General features: G+C 49.7%; 1 protein-coding gene across 19 annotated transcripts in view; it reads left to right on the top strand.

The window, feature by feature from the left end:
- TRAK1 (trafficking kinesin protein 1) overlaps positions 1-24,991 on the top strand; it is a 116,194-nt gene that overhangs the window by 80,691 nt on the left and 10,512 nt on the right. For 7 of the 19 annotated variants that reach the window (XM_032459141.1, XM_032459135.1, XM_006181322.3 and 4 more), the window contains 9 exons: positions 402-510; positions 2,355-2,433; positions 3,364-3,494; positions 4,159-4,233; positions 4,787-4,924; positions 8,641-8,717; positions 9,897-10,133; positions 11,345-11,664; positions 18,218-18,565. In XM_032459141.1, coding sequence (XP_032315032.1) covers positions 402-510; positions 2,355-2,433; positions 3,364-3,494; positions 4,159-4,233; positions 4,787-4,924; positions 8,641-8,717; positions 9,897-10,133; positions 11,345-11,664; positions 18,218-18,565 — 1,514 coding nt within the window. Of the gene's footprint in view, positions 1-401; positions 511-2,354; positions 2,434-3,363; positions 3,495-4,158; positions 4,234-4,786; positions 4,925-8,640; positions 8,718-9,896; positions 10,134-11,344; positions 11,665-18,217; positions 21,084-21,501; positions 21,715-24,991 lie in introns of those variants that run through there. The other 12 variants (XM_032459136.1, XM_032459140.1, XM_032459144.1 and 9 more) reach the window with 6 other exon arrangements.

Genomic DNA, 24,991 nt, shown 5'->3' with positions numbered 1-24,991 from the left:
TACTTAACTTCTCTATGCTTGTTTCCTCATTTGTGGAATGGAGATGATAATAGTACTTAGTTCACAGGGCTGTGAGCATTAAATGAGCTCATACGTGTAGAGTACTTAGTACAGCTCTTGGCACACAGAAGGCATTCCAGCATTGGCTAGGCTTCAAATAGAGTTGATTCCCCTGGATTCCGCGGGGTGGCCGTGAAGGGTGGGGACGTGGGTCTGAGCGCTGGGATCCTGCGCGCCCTTGGGTTTTGTTTTTCCCGTGGTGGGGGAGCAGCCTGATGCGTCACTGTCATGCCTGTGCATTCCCTGAGCTTTCCTTGAAACAGCCCTTCTGTGTCCCCCCTTGGTTTGCCAGGGGTGGGTGGAGATGTCTCTCCCCTTAGAAAGTGTACTTTCTCCTGCAGGTTGAAGAGGAATGAGTCGTCCTCCTCTGTCCAGAATTACTTCCATCTGGATTCTCTCCAGAAGAAGCTGAAGGACCTTGAAGAGGAAAACGTTGTACTTCGATCCGAGGTGAAGTACACGCCCTGTCCTTGTCCCCTGTGAAAGTGGTGGGTGGCCTCTTCTGATTGCCTTATCTGGTGAGAGCAGCCGTGTTTACAGAGCCCCGTGAACCTGGGGTCCCCGCTGCCCCACGTGCCAGCTGGCAGCCTCACAGGGCGGCACATGCTGTCCGGGCTGCGGCAGACCAACTGGTCGAAGAGGCGGCGAGCGGGTGGGCAGGCGCGGTAAACCCCTCCTCCTGCACGGGCAGGGCCCAGCTCCTGGGAAGTAGGGCTTGCCGTGGTGGTCTCCAGCTCAGACGTAGAAATGACCTGAAATCCCGGCATGAAAGCCTTGTTTTCACATTTCTGCAGGTCATGTGGGCTTTACAGACCTAGTACAGGAAACCTGGGGGGTATAGTTCTCAGATAGTTAACTTCAGAAGGTTAGGCCAAGGCAGCCTGGGGACACGTGCTTTTGAGTGTTTCTGATCGCCTGGTCGCGGTGCTATGTATTTTACCTGCATTCTTTCTTTTAAAAAAAATCTTTCCCACAAGGCTGGAAGCTGGTTACTTTGATTCTCACTCACAGTAGGGAAAACTGGGACCCAGGCTGCTGGGTGTTTTGATTGCCCAGGATCTTACAAATGAGCGACGACAAAGCCAGGGTTTGTAAGTCTCTGTGACTCCAAACCCCACATAATTTCCATTCACCCATTGCCCATATCTAGAAACACAGAGGCAGGCAAATTTAGTTCTTTGGGTTTAGTTATCAGTGAGTTTATGCTCTCTAGCCAGAGGTATGGTACAGCCCTGTTTACCAGGCCCTGGTTTGTCAAATTTGGGCTGCGTGCTCACCTAAGCTGGCGCAGGGCTCCCTGAGGTCTCTCGAAGAGGGCAGACCACCTGTCACCTCCAGCTTGCCCGCATGTTGGAAAAAGCTTCACGTCTGGGCTTAACAGGATGCTCTTAAGCTGGTGGAAAGGGTCATGTCTCTCAGTCCCTCACCTCTTCCAGCCCCTCGTTTACTGATGGGAGACGCAAACCCGGAGCGACCAAGAGGGTTGCCCACGCTTTGTCTGCCAGCTGGTGGCCGAGCCAAGACTACAGCCCAGTTTTCCCCATTCTGAGTTTAGTGCTTCCCCTCCCGGCACGCACCCCAAGCAAATGCTCCAGTCCTGGGCACACAGGGACTGGTCCCCTGTCAGAGTCTTCAGCTAAAGCAAGTGGAGGAACTGTGATCCCAGCCACAGATTCCAGCTCCTCCATCTGCCTTTCAGGGATGTGGTGTCTCCCTGGGGCCAGGACCTGAGGGCTCAGAGACACCTTCTACCTAGGGCATCTTCTTGGGGCCATCAGATCTATGTCCTGGGGTAGCTCTTGGGTCTCTGAACTTTTATGCTCTCGTGTTGTACCTTGTTTTTGCTCAACTGAATACAGCAGGTCTGTATTCAGAACCTCCCAGGACTGGGCCCAGCATGTAGAAGGTGTGATAAGCCTTGGCCATTCTTGTTTTTGTGGTTATCCTTGGAATGCCTGCAGTAGGCAGGGCTGTGTCATAGGCACTGTTCGAATCACAAAGGGGTCCATGGCTGTAAGCCAAGACAATACCAAATGAACAGACAGACCAACGTATAGAGGAGGGTCACGCCCAGAATTTTAGCAACTGCTTTGGGTGCTGCCCTCTAGTGGTACACATTTTTCAGCCTCAAGACTCTGAGATTCATTCACTCAGCGGGGACCTGGGGATCGATTTTCCGTATTTGAGGGTGCAGCAGGGGACAGCTGGGGTGATGCTGAAGGGTTAGCCTGTGTCCCCGGCCCCAGCCTGTCCAGGCGTGGCTGCGGGGCCTCTCACCTGAGCCCTGTCCACAGGCCTGCCAGCTGAAGACGGAGACCATCACCTATGAAGAGAAGGAGCAGCAGCTGGTCAACGACTGTGTGAAGGAGCTGAGTACGCCCCGCCCCCGCCCCCTCTTTCACTTTCCCCACTGCCATGGCTACAACCTGATGCATCTGCAGTACGCTAGTGGGGCTGGGCTTCCCGCCAGCCTGGGCTCAGTACCATTTTTCTGAAAACTAGAGGCCTCCCCTGATCTATTGTGACCTCTCCACCTGATTTATGAGAAATGGGGTGCCAGGTGGTCAGCCAGACATTGTCAGTTTCTCCCTGAGTTGGACATTTAGTTTTAATTTTGGCTTTCTGCTGGAGTATTGGTTATTTCATGGCTAAGTTATGAAAAAAACTGAAGATGTGAAAAAAAAAACAGCTTTCCAGTCATTTGTTTTGTGACAGTTGAGGCCAGAGTTCTCAGCTCTGCAAATATTATGTACTGCCCTCCACCCTCCCCTTATAAAGTTTACACATTAAGATAAGACAGAAGAGCAAACAGAGTACTTTGAGTGTCAGCAAAACACTTAAGTGAAACACACCCGACGTTTACATCTAGTAAAGTGAGTTATGGCTCTGAATATGGGTTGAAAACTTCCAGGGAAATTGTGTTGTGGGCGGCAGCCGTTCATTTCTAGAACAGAGTACAGCAGCGGTTCCTGTTACTGATGGGGATGTGTCCGTGTGCGGAACGTGCAGATTTGGCCAGAGGCACCTTGTGTGGGTGTGTGAGGCACCTCCTGGCTGCCTGATTTCCCCTGGGGAGGTGGCGCTGGTCAGTGTGGTCAGGACCCCCGCACCGAGCCTGGGAGCCACAGCTGGAGGCCCTGTTCCTCCTCGTGACAGACTGAGCCCTGTAGGAAGATGAGCACTCTCTCCCCAAGCCATCTTCCTGTGCCTTCCCCACTCCTCCCCGTCTTGTAATGAAGATGCCTTTTCTCGTACAAACCACAAAGAAATCATTCTCTCTGGGTCTTGTGATTGTTGTCAAAGGGGACGCCAACGTGCAGATTGCCAGTATCTCAGAGGAACTGGCCAAGAAAACTGAGGACGCTGCCCGCCAGCAAGAGGAGATCACACACCTGCTCTCGCAAATAGTTGATTTGCAGAAGAAGGCAAAAGCTGTAAGGCTTCCGTTTTTCTCTGGCTGATGCAAAACTGGCTTTTCCGAGATGGAGTAAGGGCAGGTACCCCAAAGACAGGGCCCTTTAGTTTCAAATGTTAGGACTCTGTGCTGTCCCTTTAGAGAAGAAGCTTAGTGGAGTCAAAAGCATAAAACTGGTGTCTCCCTGAATTGGCGAGGAGATCATATTTATCACCACTTAATCTCCTAAGAAAAATCTGCAGATTAATAGAACTCATTAAGAAAGGTAAAGATACTGTTAATAGAGAGTTTGGGAATTTAAAGTGTGAATCATCTAGTCCAGTGTCTGTCCTTACACACGGCGCCTGTGTTCTGCAGCAGAACAGTGTCCCCTTTAGATTTCAGATGAAGCAGCAGAAAGTTAAGTTTCCCACGTCAGACCTTGGTTAGAGGTGTGGGGTCAGATGCTTCCGAGCGGCTGTGGCTGTGGAGGTCGGGGGGGGGGGCCAAACGGAATGAATATGGAGGTAGCAAAGACGCCACCTTCCAAACTATGTAAAAGACAAAATTTTCCTCCAGTGTAAGATAAAACTCTCATGGTGAATGTGTGATAGTATCATAACAGCCCAGGTAATATGAGGGAAAATGTTAGACTTTACTGAGTGTCTTAAAAGAGAAGCTGATGTACCTTTGCCATGTTCTAGTGCGCCGTGGAAAATGAAGAACTCGTCCAGCACCTGGGAGCCGCCAAGGATGCCCAGCGGCAGCTCACGGCCGAGGTCAGTGGTCCCCCCTCATTGCATCAGGGACCTGATCCCAGTTGCGGTGCATCAGCCTCCCTTTGACAGACTGTGGGTGCCATCCGTCTTAACAACCATTTGTATGTTGACTCAAATGTCATTCTGACCCCGAAGGCAACTCCCAGTTCCGCCCACGCCGGTCCTGGGAGGCTGGGCTCCACGCCAGCCTGGAGCCTGGCATTCCCGGGGCTCCTGGTAAGCGTTCCCATCAGGGAGCGGACACAGCGCATGCCACTAACAGGAGCCCCGCTCAGAGGTGTGACGGGAAACAAGGGAGTGATGATTTGCCCTCCTGTTTGTGTAAAGCTGTGTTTATGTCAGTTTCCCATTGTTAGTACTTTAGGACACGTCTGAGTCTGCAGGCTTGCCCCAGGTGAAAGAAAAACTGCCTTGAGGACTCCTGGGACTCAGGCCACAGGGCAGCTGGCCCCCTGAGGTCCGGGGCCTCTGTTCGTGGCCCCGTGTCTTCCAGGCTCTCAGGGGTGGGTAGGTGGGTGGGTGTACCCGGTCTCACGCCCCTGGTCTCCGGCAGCTGCGCGAGCTGGAGGACAAGTACGCGGAGTGCATGGAGATGCTTCACGAGGCGCAGGAGGAGCTCAAGAACCTCCGCAACAAGACCGTGCCCAGCACTGCGTCTCGGCGCTACCACTCCCTGGGCCTGTTTCCCATGGTGAGTGCCCACCCGCTTCCAGCCCGCTGCCCAGCCAGAGCCCCTCAGGCGCTGCCGGGGAGAGCGGGTCTGGAGCTGAGCTCTGAAGGTGGCCTCTCCCTTCATGCCCTGGATCTGAGGGCTTTACACTGAGTTTGAGGGCCCGTGAGCCCAGCCAGTGGCTTCTTAACCACATGAGACAAACTGGTTCTTGATTTTCCATCACTCTGAGTCTGTCGTCTTTTCTGCTCCTGTCCTTAGAGGATGAATTTGGTAGGAACCTGAGATATTTGGAAGGTGCTGTTTATACATTAATTTTTCTGACCTTATTAGAGTCGGTGCTCTTTTGGCCTCACAAGCACGCTCCAGAATTCTTAAATTGCCTACGGTTCTGGTGGTGCTTTGTTTGCTTAGTAATCCTTCTCCTGGTGGCTTTTGGTAGCTGTGATCCAAAAAAATACTTCCCTCTGCGCTGGGTGTGGCGTTTCTATATTTTTCCATATTATGTCCCCACAGGCTTACTTCGTCATCCCTGGCCTGCTCTGATTCACGGCTGGGCTTTCGGGGAATGTGGCTGAGAAGGCGGGGCCGCCCAGGAGGCAGACTCTCCCTGTGGGGTTGGGCTGCACGGGGCACTTCCCCGCTGCTGGTCTCTTCCCAGTAATATTTGGAGAACTGTCTCATTTTATCTTCTTCTGTCAGACTGGGGCCCCTTGAAGGTGGGGACCATGTCTCGTTTGCTATTTCCCCCCTCCTGTCTCTAATACTCCGCACCTGGCACAGTGCTTGTGATGCCGTAGAGTCAGGGATGCCTGCTGGATACTAGATCTGGATGGTGGCTCGACAGACAGAAAAACAAACCACCAAGAACTTTTCAGGCTCTGTTTCCATGGTTTCAGGAGATACCAGTCCTCTCTGAGAAGAGAAAAACTTTTGCAAGAAACTCCCCTAAATGAGATGGGAGTGGAGGGTGGCCTGAATGTTTGTGAGACTTGGTCCCTTTTGGGCTGGGCTCTCCTCGGGGCCCTTTCTCCTTCAGCCCTCCTCCCGTGGCTGACACTGGCCCCCGACCCCTTGCTGCCTGGCCCACTTTATCCTAAATCATAGTTGCTATTCTTCTTAGATTTCATGTATGAAGTCAGGCTGGAACGAACTCTCTCTCAACCTGATTGACATCTAAGGGAAACCAAAAAGAAAGACACACAGGGAACAATATTCAATATCTTGTAGTAACCTTTAGTGAAAAAGAATATGAAAATGAATATATGTATATATATGCATGATTGGAACATTGTGCTGTGCAGCAGAAACTGACACATTGTGACTGACTGTACTTCAGTTAAAAAAAAAAAACTTTCCAAGGAGCAGATTGGTGAGCCAGTAATTCCAGGAATCCCAGTGAAGGGAACACAGGACATTCTATCCCCGGAATCTCCCCCTCCCAATCCCCTCCGGCTCTGGAGCTGAAGGAGGGGCGGCTGTAAGCCGTGCAGCTTTGCACACTCCCTGCCTCACATTCCCTGCCTCCGGGCTCCTTGTCTTGGCGCCCTGGTCACCCAGGGCTGCCTTGTTTTCCTGCACACCTGGGATTCACTCCCTGGCATTCCCCGCTCTCGAGGACAGACCTGTATTTTAAAACTAAACCATGACACGAGAAACGTGGAAATGAAATGCTGCATTTGGGTTGCTTCTGGAGAGGTTGATTCTCAGCTTTTATTATTTGCTGAGGTGGAGCTTCTGTTTGCCTTTTTCTGCTGTTGGCAGAGCTCGGTTTTTGAAGATAGCTATTTTTAAAGAGCATTATGCACGGAAGGTATTCCAGGCAACCTAAAGCTTGCGTCATGCCCATGTTCCTGGAGCAGGACACCTAAATCTGCTGCTCCTGCTCCCAGCCCTCCTAACTGCTGAATAAAACAGTGAGTAGCAGTTTCTGCTCAAGTATGTTCCCAATTCTCCTGCCTTATGGCAAGAGTCCTTAATCTGGGATCTATAGGCAGGATTCAGGGGGCCCTTGAACTTAAAGGGGAGATTATATCTTTTATGTTTATTCATCCCTGACTGCGTTTGGCATGTCCTTCTCTAGTGAAGGTAGGTGACAGACTCTGTCACCTGTCAGGATTGGAGCTGCTTTCCTAGCACACATCTAGTTGTTGCGACGTCTCAGCACCACTTGCGCTATCTCCAGTTCAAAGCGACAGCCTTCCCCAGTCCTGAAGCCAGGTCCTGCGTTACTCTGTCACACTTGTTATTAACATTTTAGTAATTAACTTAATATATCTCGTTTCCTCTTTAATCCTAATTATTTTATTCATTTAAAAACATTATTCTGAGAAGGAGTGCATGCTCCTCCCCAGACAATCCGGGGGGATCGTGGCCACAAAAGTCACAGACACACTTGTGACTTTCCCCTGCATGGCGATGTCATTAGTAGTCTGGTATCTTGTTTCTGTTAGGTGGTATGAAGGTCCTTCCCCCATGCAGAACTCAGAATGTAAATAGTGTGGTAGATAACAGAATTTTTTAAAAAGTGGCTTAAAAAAGAAGACTGGCCCAGGGAAGACTTTTCAAGAGTTATGCAATAGTCATTACATGCAGTTGCATATTTGTGAGTGGGAATTGCAAACAAGCCCATTAACCTTTTACTGATCAAGCCTCCCTCTGACTCCTGCCTGGTCTCCCCACCTGATCACAGCGTCCAGGCGAAGAGCATCCCGGTGGGCTGTGAGGCCCTGGAGGTGGACCCTCCGGTGTCCCCATGTGCCATTAGCTGGGAAGCCACTGGCCACAAGTGGCTATATAAATTCAAATCAATTAAAATTAATGCAATTGAGAATTCAGTTCCTCAGTTTCACTGGTTGCATTTCAGGCGCTCAGTAGCCTCCTGTGGCCAGTGGCCCCCGTGTCAGACGGTGCAGAAAGAGAACATTCCAGCCATGGCAGGAAGCTCTGTTGATTAGCATGATTTAGCCTTTCCCTTCAGGTTGTCCTACGTGGTGTCCTCCTCCCAGGCCTCAGCAGGAGCTTACCTGCACACACCTGGCCCTGCTGGCGTCCACCTGCCCGAGTGTGTGGGCTTGTCTGTCGGGCTCCTCCTCCCCCAGCGGGGAGCGGCGGGCGCGTGGTTCAAGGAGAGGGGCGCTCAGCAGGCCCCGCGTGGCTGAGCCTCAGCCTGGGGCCGGGCTCATCCGGGAGGTGAGACTCCCCAGTGACTGGCCTTCCCCCGACCACAAATCCACCGCCTGGCTAGAAGAAGACACAAGTGAACTCTTCAGAGAGCTGGCAAGGACTGAACACGTTTGGTGTCTCCTCGGGTAGCAAGTGAAGGAGTCCTGGTGGAAATGAGATGTGAGCTGGTCGTAAAAGATGGGTAGGCCACACGTCACTGGTGGGGACCGGCGCTGTCCCTGCGGGATGCTGAGGGTCACGAGAGCAGAGGCCCAGCTGACAGTGCCCACCGCCCAGGTCCTCCCTCACAAGTTCTCCACCCCTCCTGTGGTCACAGTCCCAGCTCCGTGGTTTGGCCCAGGGAGCACAGGGTCTGCTTTCAGACCCCCAGCTCACAGAAGTGAAGGGGCTTTACACTCTGTGCTGTAGGGAAGCTTTGGCCAGCATTTCTGCTGGGGCGGATGCCATCACCCTTGTGTTGTGGGGTGTTGGTGGCCTGGCCATGTGCCTCTTCTAGAGACAGAGCCCGTGAACTGCCGCTCACTCGCTGTCTGTCTCCCGGCTTTTCCCAGGACTCCTTGGCCGCGGAGATCGAGGGCACGATGCGCAAGGAGCTGCAGCTGGAGGAGCCCGAGTCACCAGACATCGCGTACGGCTTTGGTTCTCAGCTCCTGGGGACCGTGGGGTGGGCCCAGAATCCGGTGTGATCACTATAGTCCCTTTGCAGACGGTCTGGGAAGGGCAGTTAGAGAACATGGCTGACAGCACCCCCAGGTCCTCTTTTTGGGTTTTAAAGGTATATTATGAACTTGCAGAAAGTTGGGGAGGGACAGATGTATTTCCCATGTCTCTCCGCACAAGCTCCATCTTGACATCACTACTCATTTTTGTCTTAATTTTCAGTGAAAAACATTACAAAAAAATGTTAACATCTTAGGAAAAGAAAACTAGGATGCAACATGAGATACAGAAGGCTCTTTGGAGGGGATGTGAGCAAGGCTTCCATTTCCTTCCTAGATATGTTTAGGGGTATCAGCCTCTACTGTCTCTCTTCCTAACTTGAGACCTTGCACTTGGCCTGCTCCCAGGCGTAAGGAGCCTGTGGATCCGGTTTCATCAGGTTTTCTCTGTACTCAAGACCGATAGACAGAACTTAAATGGGATCCCAGGAGCGACCGGTATCCCTGAGTCTCGGTGCACGTCTGCAGCCCTCTGCATCCCAGAAGGGAGCAGCCATTATAGAAACATGCCTACGTTTTTCTCCTTAAAGGGAAAAGTGAGCCTCAAAGTGTGGAAGTTTGGTTCTGCTCTCAGAAATGGCAGTTTCTTTAAAAAAAAAAAAAAAAAAAGACAAATCTGATGTTTATCCCATTGTAGAAGTTTAGCTCTTACTTTTTTTTATATGAATAGTCGACAAATACTCATTGTACCGAAATTTATTGAGCCCTGTTATGTGCTGAACAGTGAACAGTGCCCTCCTGGACTTTGCATTCCAGGGGCCATCATGAAAGAAGAAAACTAGCTGGGAGACAAAAGTTACTGTTAAGTATCTTTATTTGAAGGTCAAGCTTAAGGGAAGTAGGAAGCAATGTCACTCTTGCTAGCATCGCCTTTGGGGTACAACCACATAGTGAAGTCCTGGATCCTGTGGGTGTCAAGTCTTTTGAGTTCCAGCCATCACCCTAACAGACACATGGAAGGCATGTGATGGCAGGTTGCTTTGGGGGTCACGGTGGGTTGGCTCCTCGGTGGATGGTGTTTGGAGGGTTGAATCCCAGGTCATTCCTGCATCTGCTTAGTCGTGAACAATGCTGTGCACCTGCCCTAGGCACCAGAAGCGAGTCTTCGAGACGGTGCGGAACATCAACCAGGTTGTCAAGCAGAGGTCTCTGACCCCGTCACCCATGAACATCCCCGGCTCCAACCAGTCCTCAGCCATGAACTCCCTCCTGTCCAGCTGCGTCAGCACCCCCCGGTCCAGCTTCTACGGCAGCGATGTCGGCAACGTTGTCCTGGACAACAAGACCAACAGCATCATCTTGGAAGCAGAGTCGGCCGACCTGGGGTGAGCCCGCCGGGGGCTTTGGGGTTTTTATCTTTCAGGGTAGTCGGGATTGAACAGAGGTTCGGTAATCAGAAGAGGGAGGCTGACAAGAATCGCCTGAGAAGTGTTAGACCTTTCAGTTCTCAGGTCTGTTGTACCAGCAAGCCACTGAACTGAGGCGTCCCCTTGACGCAGCTGTATTAACCAGTTTAAAGAGCTAGAATAGGATGCCCCGGGAAGCCGGCGTTTGTGTAAAATGCTGAAGGGGAGGGTAAATGAATATTGTTTCTGTTCATCTTCATCTGTTAGGCTGTAGAATAGACATGTGTTTCATGAACCCTTTGTGGCTTGGACTCTGAAAGGCAGAGAAAGACTCAGACTGTGTCTCATGACCAGAATCTGGTTTGCTTCAGAAGGTGGGGTGCAGGGTGCCTGGCAAGTGCCTGCTACACTGTGCGTCCCTGGGGTGGGTCCTTAGCAGTTGTCTGTCCCTCCTCACACTGAACCCCACCCCCACCCCACTGTCCATCCTTTTCCTGTGACTTAACTAAATTGGTTTTTCTGACTGTTGGGTCAGACAGTTGAAAACTGTTAGATCAGAACTCTTTTTTTTTGACTTTTAAAGAGTGAAGTATAGTTGCTGTACAGTATTATGTAAGTTACAGGTGTACAATACAGTGATCCACAATTTTTGAAGGTTATACTCCATTTATAGTTATTATAAAATACTGGGTCTACTCCTCATGTTGTGCAGTTTATCATTGTGGCTTATTTGTTTTATACACAGTGGTTTGTACCTCTTCGTCCCCTACCCCTGTCTTGCTCACCCCCCCTCTGGTAACCACTAGTTTGAATCAGAACTGTTTCTGAGCTCTCGGCTCCTTAAATTCCAGAGGAAGGAGGGGGCATCCCTTGAGCCAGCTGTCCTGGTTTCCAGGAGCTGCAGCCGGAAGGAGGTTTCTTGCTAAGGCGTCATGAGGGAGGTGTTTGTAGGGGCTGGATTGTATGTGGTGTGTGCGTGTCTTTCCACCTTAGTGCTCCCTCCTCTCCTCCCTGGGGAAAAAAGACGACAGAGGGAATTGTTCTCCTGGGCAGGCATTTGTTTCCCGATTTTTGCCTTAAGTGTCAACGGCTTGCCTAGGTTTTCCTTCGAAGATCCTGCAAGGGTCCGCCCGCCTATCCAGCGCCCCCTGCTGGGTGCCCCGCGCTCACCCCGTTTCTCCTCCTTCCAGAAACGAGGAGCCGCGCAGCAAGAAGCCGGGCACGCCGGGCACCCCGGGCTCCCACGACCTGGAGACGGCGCTGCGGCGGCTGTCCCTCCGCCGGGAGAACTACCTCTCGGAGAGGAGGTTCTTCGAGGAGGAGCAGGAGCGGAAGCTCAGGGAGCTGGCGGAGAAGGGCGAGCTGCTCAGCGGCTCCCTGACGCCCACCGAGAGCATCATGTCCCTCGGCACGCACTCCCGCTTCTCCGAGTTCACCGGCTTCTCCGGCATGTCGTTCAGCAGCCGCTCCTACCTGCCTGAGAAGCTGCAGATCGTGAAGCCGCTGGAAGGTGATCACAGGGGGCCTCGGCCCCTCTCTGCCCTCCTCGGCGACTCCCTGTGGTCCCTGATCCACCACCGGAAAGCGGGCAACCTCTGTAACGCCTACTCCTTTTTCTTCCGCGACAGCCACCCGCGCTGCTGGTTTGAGTTCCTCTGAGGGCCCGGGCCTCCCGCGCCCCAGGCGCAGGTTTGGAGATGTGCGCACAGGCCCCGGGACTAACCCCGGCGTGCCCGTCCGCTAAGCCACAGAAAAGGAAACGTGTTGGCGCTGGTCTCCTAGTTCTCTTTCTCTTGCATTTAGAACCTTAGAAACACAGATCTTTTTTTAAAGCTAGAGGCTCTCCTGACATCCTCAGAAGTTAATTAGGTGATGCCTGGGGGTCTGAGACGTGTAGGGAATGCTTGGACTTCTCAAAACTTGTGGTGTTGGAGGCAGAGATGCCAAGCAGATGCTCTAAGTTGTTTTTCAGTAACCAAGTGAAAGCGGTTTGCTGTTGGTTGGCTCACATGTTGTGCTTTGATCTTCAAATAAAGACGGTGTGGCTTTTTTCAGAGGCGGTGTGTTCTGAGCAAGGCTTCTAGACCTCCGCAATCTGGGGGCCAGGAGCAGGATGGCTGTGAAGACGAGTGAGTTCTGTACCTACTTAAGCCTCCCTTTTCTAGAGGAAATTCGGCTTTTAGTATCAGGGACACTCCACATGATTAAAGTCATGGAAAAACTCCCCTCCCTTCCTCCCTCCCTCCTTCCTTCCTTCCTTCCTTCCTTCCTTCCTTCCTTCCTTCCTTCCTTCCTTCCTTCCTTCCTGCTTTAGGTGTCACACAGTGTCTCCCATATACCCACTCTCCTGCTGACAGCCACCAAGTGTCTGTGATTTTCATTTTCCCTCCTTTAGTTGGGAAACCCAGAAGAGTCTGAGAATTCTGAACTACACATCTAATGCAAAGACATCAGAATTTCTGTAAGGCAGTATTTCTCAACTTTTTAAAAAATTACCCACTTCGAGAAGCCATGTTAGACATTAATTCCTAATCCCTCCCCCCAGAAAATTTAGTGCCACAGATACACTGTTGATGTATTATATCTGTGCCTAAAAAGAGTACAGTTTTTCACCCCAAAAGAACCAGTTTTCAGCCCTGAGGGCAGTATCGCCCCTGCAAGGATGCATGCTGTAAGATGAGGTTGTGCTTGTTAAAGACCCAAGAAATGCTGGGTCTTACGTTCTCCAAAGGAAGGAAGAGGGTGGACTAACGTTCTTTTTTCATTATTACTTTTTAATTGTGTAATTTAGGTCCTTCTTAGATTTCAGAAAAGGGGTGGCTCATCCTTTTTTTTAATTGTTTATTCAGTTGTAAGCTTGGTGATTGTTTTCTGATCCACAATGTCTGTTTTTCTTTCAATAAAATCTTCCATTTCTGCAATTTTACTTTTTGCCTTTCTTTTCTTTTTTCTCCTTTTTCTCCCAAAGGTCATTGGAATTTATCATCTCTATCTTGTCTGCTTTCTGTATTTTACTTTGTGTTTCATTAGATCATCTAAGAATATGTTTTTGGCATTTTCCAAGCATATTGTAGGAAGAGGGTTTTTTTTTTTAATTATTTTGACCAGTTCATCTTTTTCGCTTTTAATCTTGTGACTTAGATAGCAGTATTTTTGTGATAAATTAATAGAATAAGAGTAAATCCTGTTAGATTTTCAAAATAAATTTCATCTGTAGTACCATGCTCACCAGAAACCTGTATCACTACCGTTAAAAAGTCATGTTGTGTCACTATGGCCTGTAAGTTATTCTCATGATAGAGATCTCTCCCTCTGGTTCCATTTTGTTGTCCTCTGACTTCTTAGCTGTTTAAAATATAATTACCGATATTTTTTTTCTTCCTCTCCTCCACAATTACTTTCTTATGTCACGACGTTTAATTTGATTTGGTGGAGTGCTGACATGGAAGTCTGCCTGATGCTGGCTTCAGTACAGCTCTAACTGTGGTGTTGGATAAGTTACCTCACCTCTTTGAGTCCTGTTTCTCTTACTGTGATGTAGAGCTCACATCTGCCACGCAAGATTGTGGCAAGGAGTAAATGTGATGTGTTTTGTGTTATGCTCAACACCTAATAGGTGCTTATTAAAATGTAGGCTCCTTGAACTTGCCTCTGTTCCAGTAACTCAGGTATAAAGAGTGGCCCTACCAATGTTGAGACAGGACCAGTGTTGTGCGGGGACCGTGTTCTTACATCATTCTTTTCCATTGGTCCACTAAGAAGTTGACAGGATTCCTGTGCTCTCCAGTTACCCAGGTAAATGTACCTGGGGTGAGGCCCCTGGAGGATGTTGGCTGGGATCACGGCAGATAGCCATCTGAGTCTTCCATCTGTGTCTCACTTACCTGTGTCGTTAATCTTGCTGTCTGCTCCTTGGTGTCGCCAGAACAGCTGGGCTAGGTGGTTCAGAATGCTAGTATTCTTGTCTGTTCATCTTCCCTTACATGTTTTAAGCAGGTGGAGAACAAACAAAACATTCAAACTAGAAAGAGATATATCTGCATTAAAAAGATGAGTCAGGCAGTATTTTCCCCCTGTATTCTGCTCTTCCTTTCTGATGAATTATAGCCAGGTAGGATTTCCAAATAAACAAGGTAATATGTAGTTAGAGAAAAGCAGACGCTTTTAAGCTGTACATTATCCAGCAGGTATGGTTCTAACTTTTAAGCCCCAGGTGCTCTGCTGACATAAATGGATTTAGTTTTCTTCTCCCTTGGTGACATGAAAGCTTTTTAGCTAGAACAGTGGGGTGAGGAGAGAAAGAAAACAGAAGGAAAGGGGCGGCGCCTGTAACTACTTATTGGCACCGTCCACACCCTGCTCCGGGGACCTTCCTCTTGGTGCCAGCTGTGAACACGAAGGCTCCTCTCTTTGCCTGCCTGACCCCAGCTTCACTCCCTCGTGGGTGGAGGAGGTGGTGGTACCGGGAGGCGGCCAGAACGGTGATTCTCCTGCTTTGTGCTTGACAGATGAAGGAAGCTGGCCTGCTGGGGGGAGAGCTGGGAAAACAGGGTAGGAAAGATGCAACAAAGCTCTGAATAAGATGCAGTTTATATTTAATTTTGAAATTTTACACCCTCTTGTATCACAGGAAGGAATCGGCAGCCAGGAGGTCAGGGGAACTCCTACGTGGTGGTCCAGGCAGTGGCAGTGGATGGGAGATGGTGTGGAAGGGGCTCTGCCCTGGTGCTGGGCTCAGCATACCATCCTGGGGCCTCAGAGCCAGGAGTGGAGGTAGCCCGCGGGCCCCCCAACTCCGTACAGCTCAAATGTCAGGTTTGCCGAGGCTTTTGCCAGTAGTCACTTTTGCAGAACAGAAAATACCTATTTGAGGATTAGAAAACCGTTCAGATGTGTTATTAATGTGATTTTTAAGACTCACATACATGAGGTCTCCTCACTGCTGGCAGAGAGGCGGACTGCGCAGTTAAGAGGATGGACACTGGGCCAGCCTGGGTTTGAATCCCAGACCGGCCACTTGCCAGCTGTGCAGCCTCTGGCAAGTTACTTTACCTCCCTGTGCTGTTTCCTCGTTTGTAAAATGGGGATGACAGGGTTATTGTGATGGTCAAGTGAGTTAGTAAAAGTAGACGTCTTAGAAGAGAGCCTGGCCCTTAGTGCTCAGTGAGGTCGGCTCTGTGAATAAAGGAGGCCCAAGGTGTGGGGTGAGAAGCCAGTACGATGCATTGGCCAGCATCACCTTTCCCTTTCAGTCTCATGAGATTTGCTGGCTATGCAGTTTCAGGGACTGCAGGTAACTCCATGCACTTCTGTAGCCGCTTTCCAGAGAGCAGCCCTCTAGAGCCTCGTCGCTCTTGAACTCCCGCGTGGGGTGGGGAGAGTTGGGGGCAGCCTGTTGAACAGGTGGAGGATGGAGGCCCATGGGACGCTCGTCCGGGCCCAGACCTCCAGCCTCAACGAGTTCTTTCCCTGTGCGTGTGAACGTCTCGAACCCCCTTCAGAAGGAGAAGGGGATCCTGCACTTCCTTGACAAGGTTCTTCACTGCCCAATGCGTCGACTTTCCCTTTAGTCTCCCAGCAAAGGTAGGGGTGACGTGGCCACATTGCACCCCGGGGTTTCTCCTCTTCCAAGACCTGGATGTGCAGCCCCAAGCTGGGTGTCATAACACCTTGTTGATGACTTCTCCCCAGTGTGGTGTCATTGCCACGAATGTGGACACGTAGTCAGTGAACACACACATAGGGGGCCCATTTGGGGTTACTGGGCATGGGGGTCCCAGGGTGGCAGGAGAAGCCCCAGCAGCGGGAGTGCGTGCCTCTCCCGGTGCGCCCTGAGCTTGCCCGGCCCGCCGCGTATGCCCGCGCGGTCTCCCCGCGCCCAGGTCCCCGCTGGAGCGCTGACGTCCTTGCTTGTCTTCAGCCCTGCGATTCGGTTCGGGGAGGGAGGCAGCTTGCGGTTATGGAGGGAGCCGGGCTGTTAGTGCTGAGCCCTGCTTATGCTGCCACGAACTCAGTGACTTTGGAAGTCGGACAACTTCAGTGAACCTCAGTTCCCTCACCTGTGAGGTGTGGGTAGTAACACCTCACAGCGGTTTCGAGGCGTAAGTCGAGGTGATCCATGCACAACAGGCCGCCCTGCAGGCGCGCCTCCGTGCAGGGCAGCTTCTTTAAAGATGGTGCTGTGGTACCTGGGACTCAGGGTCCCGGGGGCTGGTTTCCGCAGGTCTGCAGAGCCCTGGCGTTGGTGCCCAGCGCCGCTTGCATGTGAGCTCCTTGGGGGAGAGAGTTCACGACTCCATCAGATTCTCGAAGGATCTGAGAATTAAGAACTGCAGCTCTGGGTCAGGGCTCCTCAGTCTCGGCCCTATTGACAGTTGCGGTGGATCGTTCTTTGTTGTGGGACCGTCCTGGGCATTCTAGGATGCATAGCAGCGTCCCTGGTTCTTTCCACCAGACGCCATTAGCCCCCTGTTTCTCCACAGTGTGACAGCCAGAAATGTCTCCAGATGTCACTCGGTGCCCGTTGAGAACCGCAGCTCTAAGTGACGCGCTTTCTCATTACGTGCACCTCTTACTTCTTTTCTTTTTTGCGTTTAGAATATTTTCTGCTTACGTTCAGTAGATTTGGGTTAAGGAGGCTGCTATTGTACTTGTGGTACTTAGAATTGGCATAGACCCTAAGAGCATGTACAATTTTTTTCTCTTTGAAGTGGATTTGAAGTTGCCCGTTGACAAAATCCTTGCAAGATTCCTTGGCTGAGACTCTCCCAGAAGCGACTTCCCGGCAGTGTTTTGGGCGTGGTGTGCTCACCGGGCACAGCGGAGGGCCAGGGAGCTCGGTCAGATTCCTGGACCACTTCCCTGCCCCACCGCCTGCCTGCCCGTCCCTTCTCTTTATCCTGCTCCTGAGCTCCTGGCGTCCCGGGTTCCCCTTTCTGTGTTCCCCAGGGCAGCCCGGTAGCCCGGAGGGATTCTTGCCCACCCAGCAGAGGACGCCCTTGGGGAACCAGCGGTGACTGGGAGGCTCTTGCTTTTCATGCCTGAGAACCGCTCTCAAAGTCTCTCTTGAGTGTGGAATGTTATCTGTGTGGCTGCCTTCTTCATCTGCGGAACGGGGATAGAACGCCCATTCGGCACTGCAGGGCCAAGTGAGGGGGTCATAACTGTCCCAAGGGGAAAGGTTTTGCTCTGGCAGATGGACTGGGCAGGATCTCAGCACAGAGCGGCAGGCTAAAGGCTCTGAGATGTTACTCCTCAGTAAATACACTTCTCCACCTAGGTTCCTAAGCAGGCTTGGACTTAGAACGCCTCTCTCTGTGAGCACCTGGTGCGCCCCCAGGTCCTCAGGGACTCACTCCGGTGTTATTACAGACCTTGCACAGTGTCATCTGAGTCCCGGGGTCTGGTGTCACCCAGGAGATTGGCTCCTGTGTTTCAGACCTCTGTGTGGGCTTACGTGTTCTTAAATCACATCTCTTTAAGCCAATTCCCACTCCCTAAACCTGCAGTGTCGAGGTTGCTGGCAGAATACAGAAGACCTAGGGAAAGGGGGTGACGGCCGTGCTCACCCCTTATCTCTGCTTTAATTTCTCTTTGCTTTTGTCTTGTTGTGGGTCCTGGGGTTGGCCTGACTTACTCTGCCTCTGTGACGCGCCCCCTGTTCCCAGCAGCGTGTACGTGGCGTAGAATGGGTACCTGTGCCCGCCTCCCACCCTGCCTCAGTGCTTTCCTTGCTTATTTCTTCCTCCTCTGTTTCTAAAGTGATTCTGTTTGGACTTGGGGATTGACCTTTGTTGATTAAAATAGCTTGTTACCAAACATCGCTGGTGCATAGTAGAGCATTTATTTTACTTTGTAAAAAAAATAGATTTTTGTCCTTAAATGGGTGCCCCTTCCAGGCATGGCCGGGGAGGGGCAAAGGCAGCGCTGGGCATCTCCTCCAGAGCCCAGCTATGGCGCCCAGGGCCGCGGGGCCCTCGCTCTGCATTGGAGCCGTCTGTCTGCTGAGACCCCCCGTCCTAATGCTCTCTTCTCCATGTCACCCCCCCCCTTTCTCCTGCAAGGTTCGGCCACCCTTCACCACTGGCAGCAGCTGGCCCAGCCTCACCTGGGGGGCATCCTGGACCCCCGGCCCGGGGTGGTCACCAAGGGCTTCCGGACGCTGGACGTTGACCTGGACGAAGTGTACTGCCTTAACGACTTTGAGGAAGATGACACAGGTGACCACATTTCCCTCCCGGGCCTAGCTACCTCCACGCCAATTCAGCACCCAGAGACCTCAGGTGAGAGGTCCCGGGCACGCGTGACTGTCTCAGGCAGCAGAAGTTACCCAAGCCGGCCTCAGGCCTTCCCAGAGGAGATGCAGGAGCCGCCCACGGCCGAGGAGGAGGAGGAGGAGGAGGAGGGGTCTGGTGAGGGCACCGCCGTCAGTCCTGTAAACCTGGCACCCCCACCGGAGGCGGAGTTCTGGGCCATTCTCACCTCTGTTCCCAGCACCATCCGTAGTGGCTCTCTGTCTGTAGCTTCCGCTCGTCTGTGTGGGTGATGACGACAGCGTTCCCCCGCGGTTCTGGGTTTTTAAGAGTCGATGCCTCCTGTAACAAGCTGGGGTGCTCCCTGCCCACCATGGAGGTGCATGGCCCAGCGGGCTCTTGGAGGGAGCAGGAAAGGCTGCTAAAAAGAAGTGGATTTTTGGTCCCTACCCCCTTCCCCCCAACATCTGCTTCCCGCCCGATCTCTCCTTGTGTCTAAGACGCAGTGTCTCAAGTTCCCTCATGACTTCCAAACTGAGCTGAGTCGGGCAGTTTTAGGGGAAATTATGGATGGTTCAGAAGGTGAATGAGGGAATCCGTTACCTACACAAGGCATTAGAATTGGACACCCAGAAAGTGTACAGGATTTTAGACAACACTTGATGCATCAGCCTGTTGACTTTTTAACTGCAACGAGGGTGCATGTGTCTTCTCACAAGCTTATACGTGCGTTCAAAATGGATTTTTTTAAAAAGTGTTTTAGCAACAGTCCTTAACCCAGCAAACCCTAAGACGATGTCAGTAAGTTTTTTTAAGAGAGAGAGGACTCTAGATGAATCTCGAAAAGAGTCCTGGCTGATCTCTGTGCACGCACCTCACCCCCCTCCCCAAAGTATTGAAGACCTGACCGTGAGCTTGCAGAATTACTCACACGTCCTAGACGCCACTGGGCTGAAAAGCTTTGTGTTCAGGGCCCTGGGATCAGACAGTCATGTGTTTACCCCAGACTCCCTGGGCCGTCTGGCTGCTTGGCCTGAGGGGAGAGACCCAGAAAAAGGTGAACTGACCCAATGTCATCATTCTCATGACATTCCCAAGTCACTAAGTTTGGGGAGGGGATGTTCATCTTTGTGATCAATGATTTTCATTCCTAAAAGCATAACACTCCCCATGAAATCCAGGGCAGGAGAGAGCTGAGGTTCATGGACGCATCTCCCATACCCTGTCCAGGTTCACACTCTTGTGACTAAGGGACTTTATTCAGAACCTTTTCTCTTTTCTCTGATGTAAACTAGAGGTGTCATCAAGTAAAAAGATTGTTTAGCACACAGGTTTATTTATGGTGTATTTTTTTAATTTTTAAATTTTTATTCTTATTTTTTTAAATGGAGGTACTCAGGTTGAACCCAGGACCTCGTGCGTATTAAGCACACATTTTACCACTGAGCTATGCCTTCCCCCCATTTTTATTATTTTTTGAGCAATCAAGTTACCAGATTAAGCTTGCAAGGGAATGAAAATGCTTATTATTTAAAATCTTCTCACTTAAGAAAACCAGCTTCACTATTGTCACCTCCCTTTGTCATCGGCACTGGTGCCCATCTGGAAGGCAGACAGTGGTACAGGAGACACTGTGTCTGCCGATTTTGTGACTGAAGGGGCGTCACATCGAGTGTGGTGACCCCTCCCTGCAGTCCTGCAGGTGGAATAGAAGGTGAATCCTGTAAGTTTAAAGAAGCACCATCAGGTTTGTCTTCAAGAAGGTGTAGAGAGGGAAGAACGCTTAGCAATCAGCCAGAAATATCTCGAGGTCAGCGGGCGCGCGCGGGCCAGCTGCAGGACGCAAGCCCTGACCGCCGTCCGTACCACACACAGAGGCATGTTTATTGCTGCGTTCCTCCTTACTCCCACCTGCAGCAGACCCATCCCACCAGTCTTACTTGAGAGGCACACAGACGTACAGTATAAACTGTAGAGGGGTCGGGTTGGAAGTGTGCCACCAAAAAGAATCACGTAGACTGCAGGAGGTAGTTTAGGGGTCATTTAGACGAGGGCTCTTTTGATCTTGTTTTCAGGGAAAGACTGGTTAAAAGCTCAGTGAAGGGGGGAAAGGCATGAATCATGACTTGGCTCTTTTTTTTCCTCTATCGGGGGTGACAGAACCGTTTTGATTCTTGGAAGGTAAGAAGCACGTCACTCAATAAATCATCCTAAAGGCCCCGAGTGGCGCTGTGCACACGATCTCGGAGGCACAGGTAGACGCGAGCTTCAGCAGGAAGGCCTGGGCCTCCTGCGTCTTGGGATTTGTATCCGGGCTGGCCTGATCCCTGCCTTGGTCTGCCCTTTCCTGCTGCCAGACAGCACCATGCCAGGAGCTGCCTTCTGCCTGGGAAGACTTAGTAGGGAGAAACTTTGAAGACAGAAGGTAATTAACCTTTTCTCTTCCAACTGGTCTTATGGGAGGAAATTGGGAAGACTTGTATATTAGGCACTTTGGTCGAGAGCCTGCTCTCTCATGGAGGAAAAATTTTGAGTACTGAAAAAAATTAATGAATATATTTTAATGTATTATTGTATCCTCATTTGATTTTTATAACCCCATGTCTTTAAAAAGGATGAATCCTTGTTATTATATTTGTAAATAATTTAGATGATTAAAATGGATTATTTAAAACAATTTTTAGATTATAGTTTTACTTTATTTCAGTGACATATTTTATGTTTTAATTTATATAGGAAGTGTACTTTATCAGAAATAGACATGGGGAGGTGGGTGTAGCTCAGTGGCAGAGCGCATGCTTAGCGTGTATGAGGTCCTGGGTTCAGTCCCCAGTACCTTCATTTAAAAAAAAAGAGAGAGAGAGAGGTGACTTCCTACAACTCCCTAAAAATAAAATGTAAAAAACCTAGATGAAATAAACAATTTTTTAAAAAAAGCAATGCATTAAAAAAGAGAAGAAATAGACATAATTTTGTACTGACAGTGCTCTGAATTTTAGGTATTAATGTGTAAAGAAGAGCCTGCATGTAGTAAAAGGTTTAAGATCAGAGGTTTTTTTGTTTTTACTTTGTACTTCTTTTCCTTCCCTTAACAGAGGCACTGGGAATTGAACCCAGGACCTCGTGAATGCCAAGCATGTGCTCTACCACTGAGTTATACCTCCCTCCCTAAGATCAGAGTTTTAAAGTCATACAGTTAAGCTGGTAGATGGTTGGATGGATGGACTGTCCAGTTGAATTATCTTGGATGCCTTGATTCTTAAAGGGAAGACAGAGGCGGGATTAAAGCAACAAAGAAGAAAGCCAAGGTCAGTTTATTTAATACTCATACGCATGGAGACCATTTCCAATGGTCCTAAAGTCATAGCAACCTGTCCGACAGCAGTCCTGCAGTGGAGTCGTGTCACTTTGGGGCCAAGATCCTCAAGTAAGTGTTGAAGGCAAAAATTACATTTGGTCAGAAATGCTCTTGAAAATCCCCTGAAGCTGCAGCACTTGGACCCCTGGAGGCAAAAGTCGAGAACTAGCTTCTTTAGTAGCTTTCTTATTTGATACGTAGGTCCAGGTTCTGTTTAGGAGTCGGTTACTGAAAAGGGAGGGGCCAGCTGGTGGAGGAGAGGAGGCAGAGGGAAAGCTCTGGAACTGGGTATCACCGAAGCTTTGTCTGGGGCAGGGGCTGGTGCGAGCAGAGCCCTGTGGTGGGCATCCTGTAGCACTGCCGGTCCCACTGCAGAAGCAGGACCCAGATGGGTTTGTGAGGGAGCATTGCCTGTGGGGACCTGATGGATCTGGAAAGGAAAATCAGGTACATTTGGTTCATAGCCCCTGGGCTGTGCCTGCGGAGAGAGTTGACGAGTTCCCACTCTGATGGGAAGACATGTCAACCCAGCCCTGGTGTGCGCGGTTATAGGAGTTTGGTCTTTACGGACAGGAGATGCTGAGGACGCCCTGTGTTCTTGCATCAGAATATAGATTAAACCAGAGCAAAACAGGCCACTTGCAGCCTGAAGTAGAAGAATGAGTGACGAACCAGATAACTAATTCCTCCCAAACAGTGCAGAGTCAACCCTGCTTAAAATTTCCAGAACAAAGCCTGCTGGCCAGAATTGCTTCCTCTATGGAATCTCACCGCTGAAAACCATAGGAGGGCCCTCCAGTGCTCCGAGCGGCAGGCACCAGGCAGGCACCACGGGGACAGCTGAGGAGTGGGCGTCTGCACACCGCCTGCTCTGACGGAGGGCCCTTAAGGGAGCACGTGGATGGGAGCCGAGAGCCAGTTGCGCCGCCTAGTGACGCACGGGGGAAGTGCGCTCTTGAATGGGAGAGGTCTTGGCTGCTCACCCAGGGCTCCCATGTGCCTGTCCATGTCCGCCACAGGGCGGACAAGAAGGCAGGGCATGGGGTCCAGCTTTGTTGGCATCCAAAGGATCCAAAGACATTTTTGCATTTTTCCTTTTGGCATTTTAACAGCGTTAAAAAAAAATCCCCTTCTGAAGATACCCCAGGGGCCTCTCCAGGGAATTTCTGGTCCTGTCTGTGCAATGTTGTGAGGTCGTTATCTTTTAAGTCGCATACTTTTTTAGATGAAACAGGGTAGACAGCTTGGTATAGTAGGGTGAGTAGACTCTTTTTCTTAATTTTGCAGGAACCAAAAGCTTACTTTTGTACAGAAACCAGAAAAAGAGCTTCTGATGTGGTTCATAGTCTCTGTGCTTGAAACCTCCCTGGTGCCTATGGCTGGATGTCTGTACCAGGGACTCGGGGGTTCCTAGAGCTGCAGGACCAGACAGGGGCTGTGTTGAAGAAATGCTTAAGAAGCAGAGAAAAAAGGTTACAGGTGCATGGTAAGCCTGGAACTCAGGGCTTAAGAAATGTCATCTTGTAACACCGTGTAGTTTAAAATGACTTTCATTTTTTAAAAGAAAAGCTGTACTGTATCCAAAACTACCTTTGATTTCTCCCCCCCCAAAGAGGAACACTTGTTGAAGTGCTGTTAATCCCAAGCAGCATTTATATTAATGATGGAGTGTAGGGCAAGCAAAGGTTTTTTGTTTGTTTTTGGTTTTGTTTTTTTAATATACTTTTATTGAAGTACAGTCAGTTTACAATGTTGTGTCAATTTCTGGTGTACAGCACAATGCTTCAGTCATACAGGAACAAACATATATACGTTTTCATATTCTTTTTCACTGTAAGTCACAAGATATTGAATATAGTTCCCTGTGCTATACAGCATGAACTTTTTGTTTATCTATTTTATGTATATTGTTATCTGCAAATCCTGAACTCCGAGTTTATCCCTTCCCACTGTCTTCCCTCCTGGTAATCATAAGTTTGTTTTCTATGTCTGTGAGTCTGTTTCTGTTTTGTAAATAAGTTTGTCTTTTTTTTCTTTAGATTCCACATAAAAGTGATAACATATGGTATTTTTCTTTCTCTTTCTGGCTTACTTCACTTAGAATGATGATCTCTGGGTCTATCCATGTTGCTGCAAATGGCATTATTGTATTCTTTTTATGGCTGAGTAGTATTCCATTGTATAAATATACCACAACTTCTTTATCTAGTCATCTGTTGATGGATATTTAGGTTGTTTACATGTCTTGACTAGTGCTGCTATGAACCTTGAATTAAGGTTCCCTCTGGATATATGCCCAGGCCTGAGATTGCTGGATCATATGGTAAGTCTGTTTTTAGTTTTTTGAGGAATCTCCATACTGTTCCATAATGGCTGCACCAAACTACATTCCCACCAACAGTGTAGGGCTCCCTTTTCTCCACAGCTTCTCCAACATTTATTGTTTATGGACTTTTGAATGACGGCCACACTGACTGGCGTGAGGAGACACCCCATGTTTTGATTTGCATTTCTCTGAGAATTAGCGATACTGAAAAATTTTTCATGTGCCTGTTGGCCATTGTATGGCTTCATTGCAGAATTGCTTGTTTAGGTCTTCTGCCCATTTTTGGATTGGGTTGTTTGGTTTTTTCTTATTATCTTGTATGAGCTGTTTATAGATTCTGGAGATTAAGCCCTTGTCAGTCTCATCTTTTGCAAATATTTTCTCCCATTCTATAGGTTGTTTTTTTGTTTTGCTTATGGTTTCCTTTGCTGTGCAAAAGCTTGTAAGTTTAATTAGGTCCCATTTGTTAATTTTGCTCATATTTCTACTGCCTGGGTAGATCACCCTAGGGAGAACATTGCTAAGATTTCTGTCAGAGAATGTTTTGCCTATTTTCTTGTAGGTGGTTTATCATGTCTAGTCTTATATTTAAGTCTTTATGCCATTTTGAGTTTATTTTTGTGTATGGAGTGAGGGAGTGTTCTAACTTCACTGATTTGCATGAGGCTGTCCAGTTTTCCCAACACCACTTGCTGAAGAGACTGTCTTTTCTCCATTGTATATTCTCCCCTCTTCTGTGGAAGATTAATTGACCATAGGTCTGTAGGTCTATTTCTGGGCTCTCTTTTTTGTTCCATTGATCCATATGTCTGTTTTTTGTACCAATACCATGCTGTTTAGATCACTGTAGCTCTGTAGGATTGTCTGAAGTCTGGGAGGAGTTATTCCTCCAGCTTCATTC

Source organism: Camelus ferus, chromosome 17 (assembly GCF_009834535.1).
Source record: "Camelus ferus isolate YT-003-E chromosome 17, BCGSAC_Cfer_1.0, whole genome shotgun sequence".
NCBI lineage: Eukaryota > Metazoa > Chordata > Mammalia > Artiodactyla > Camelidae > Camelus > Camelus ferus.
The sequence above is the reverse complement of the archived record's forward strand: the minus strand, read 5'-3'. Positions and strand labels throughout refer to the sequence as shown.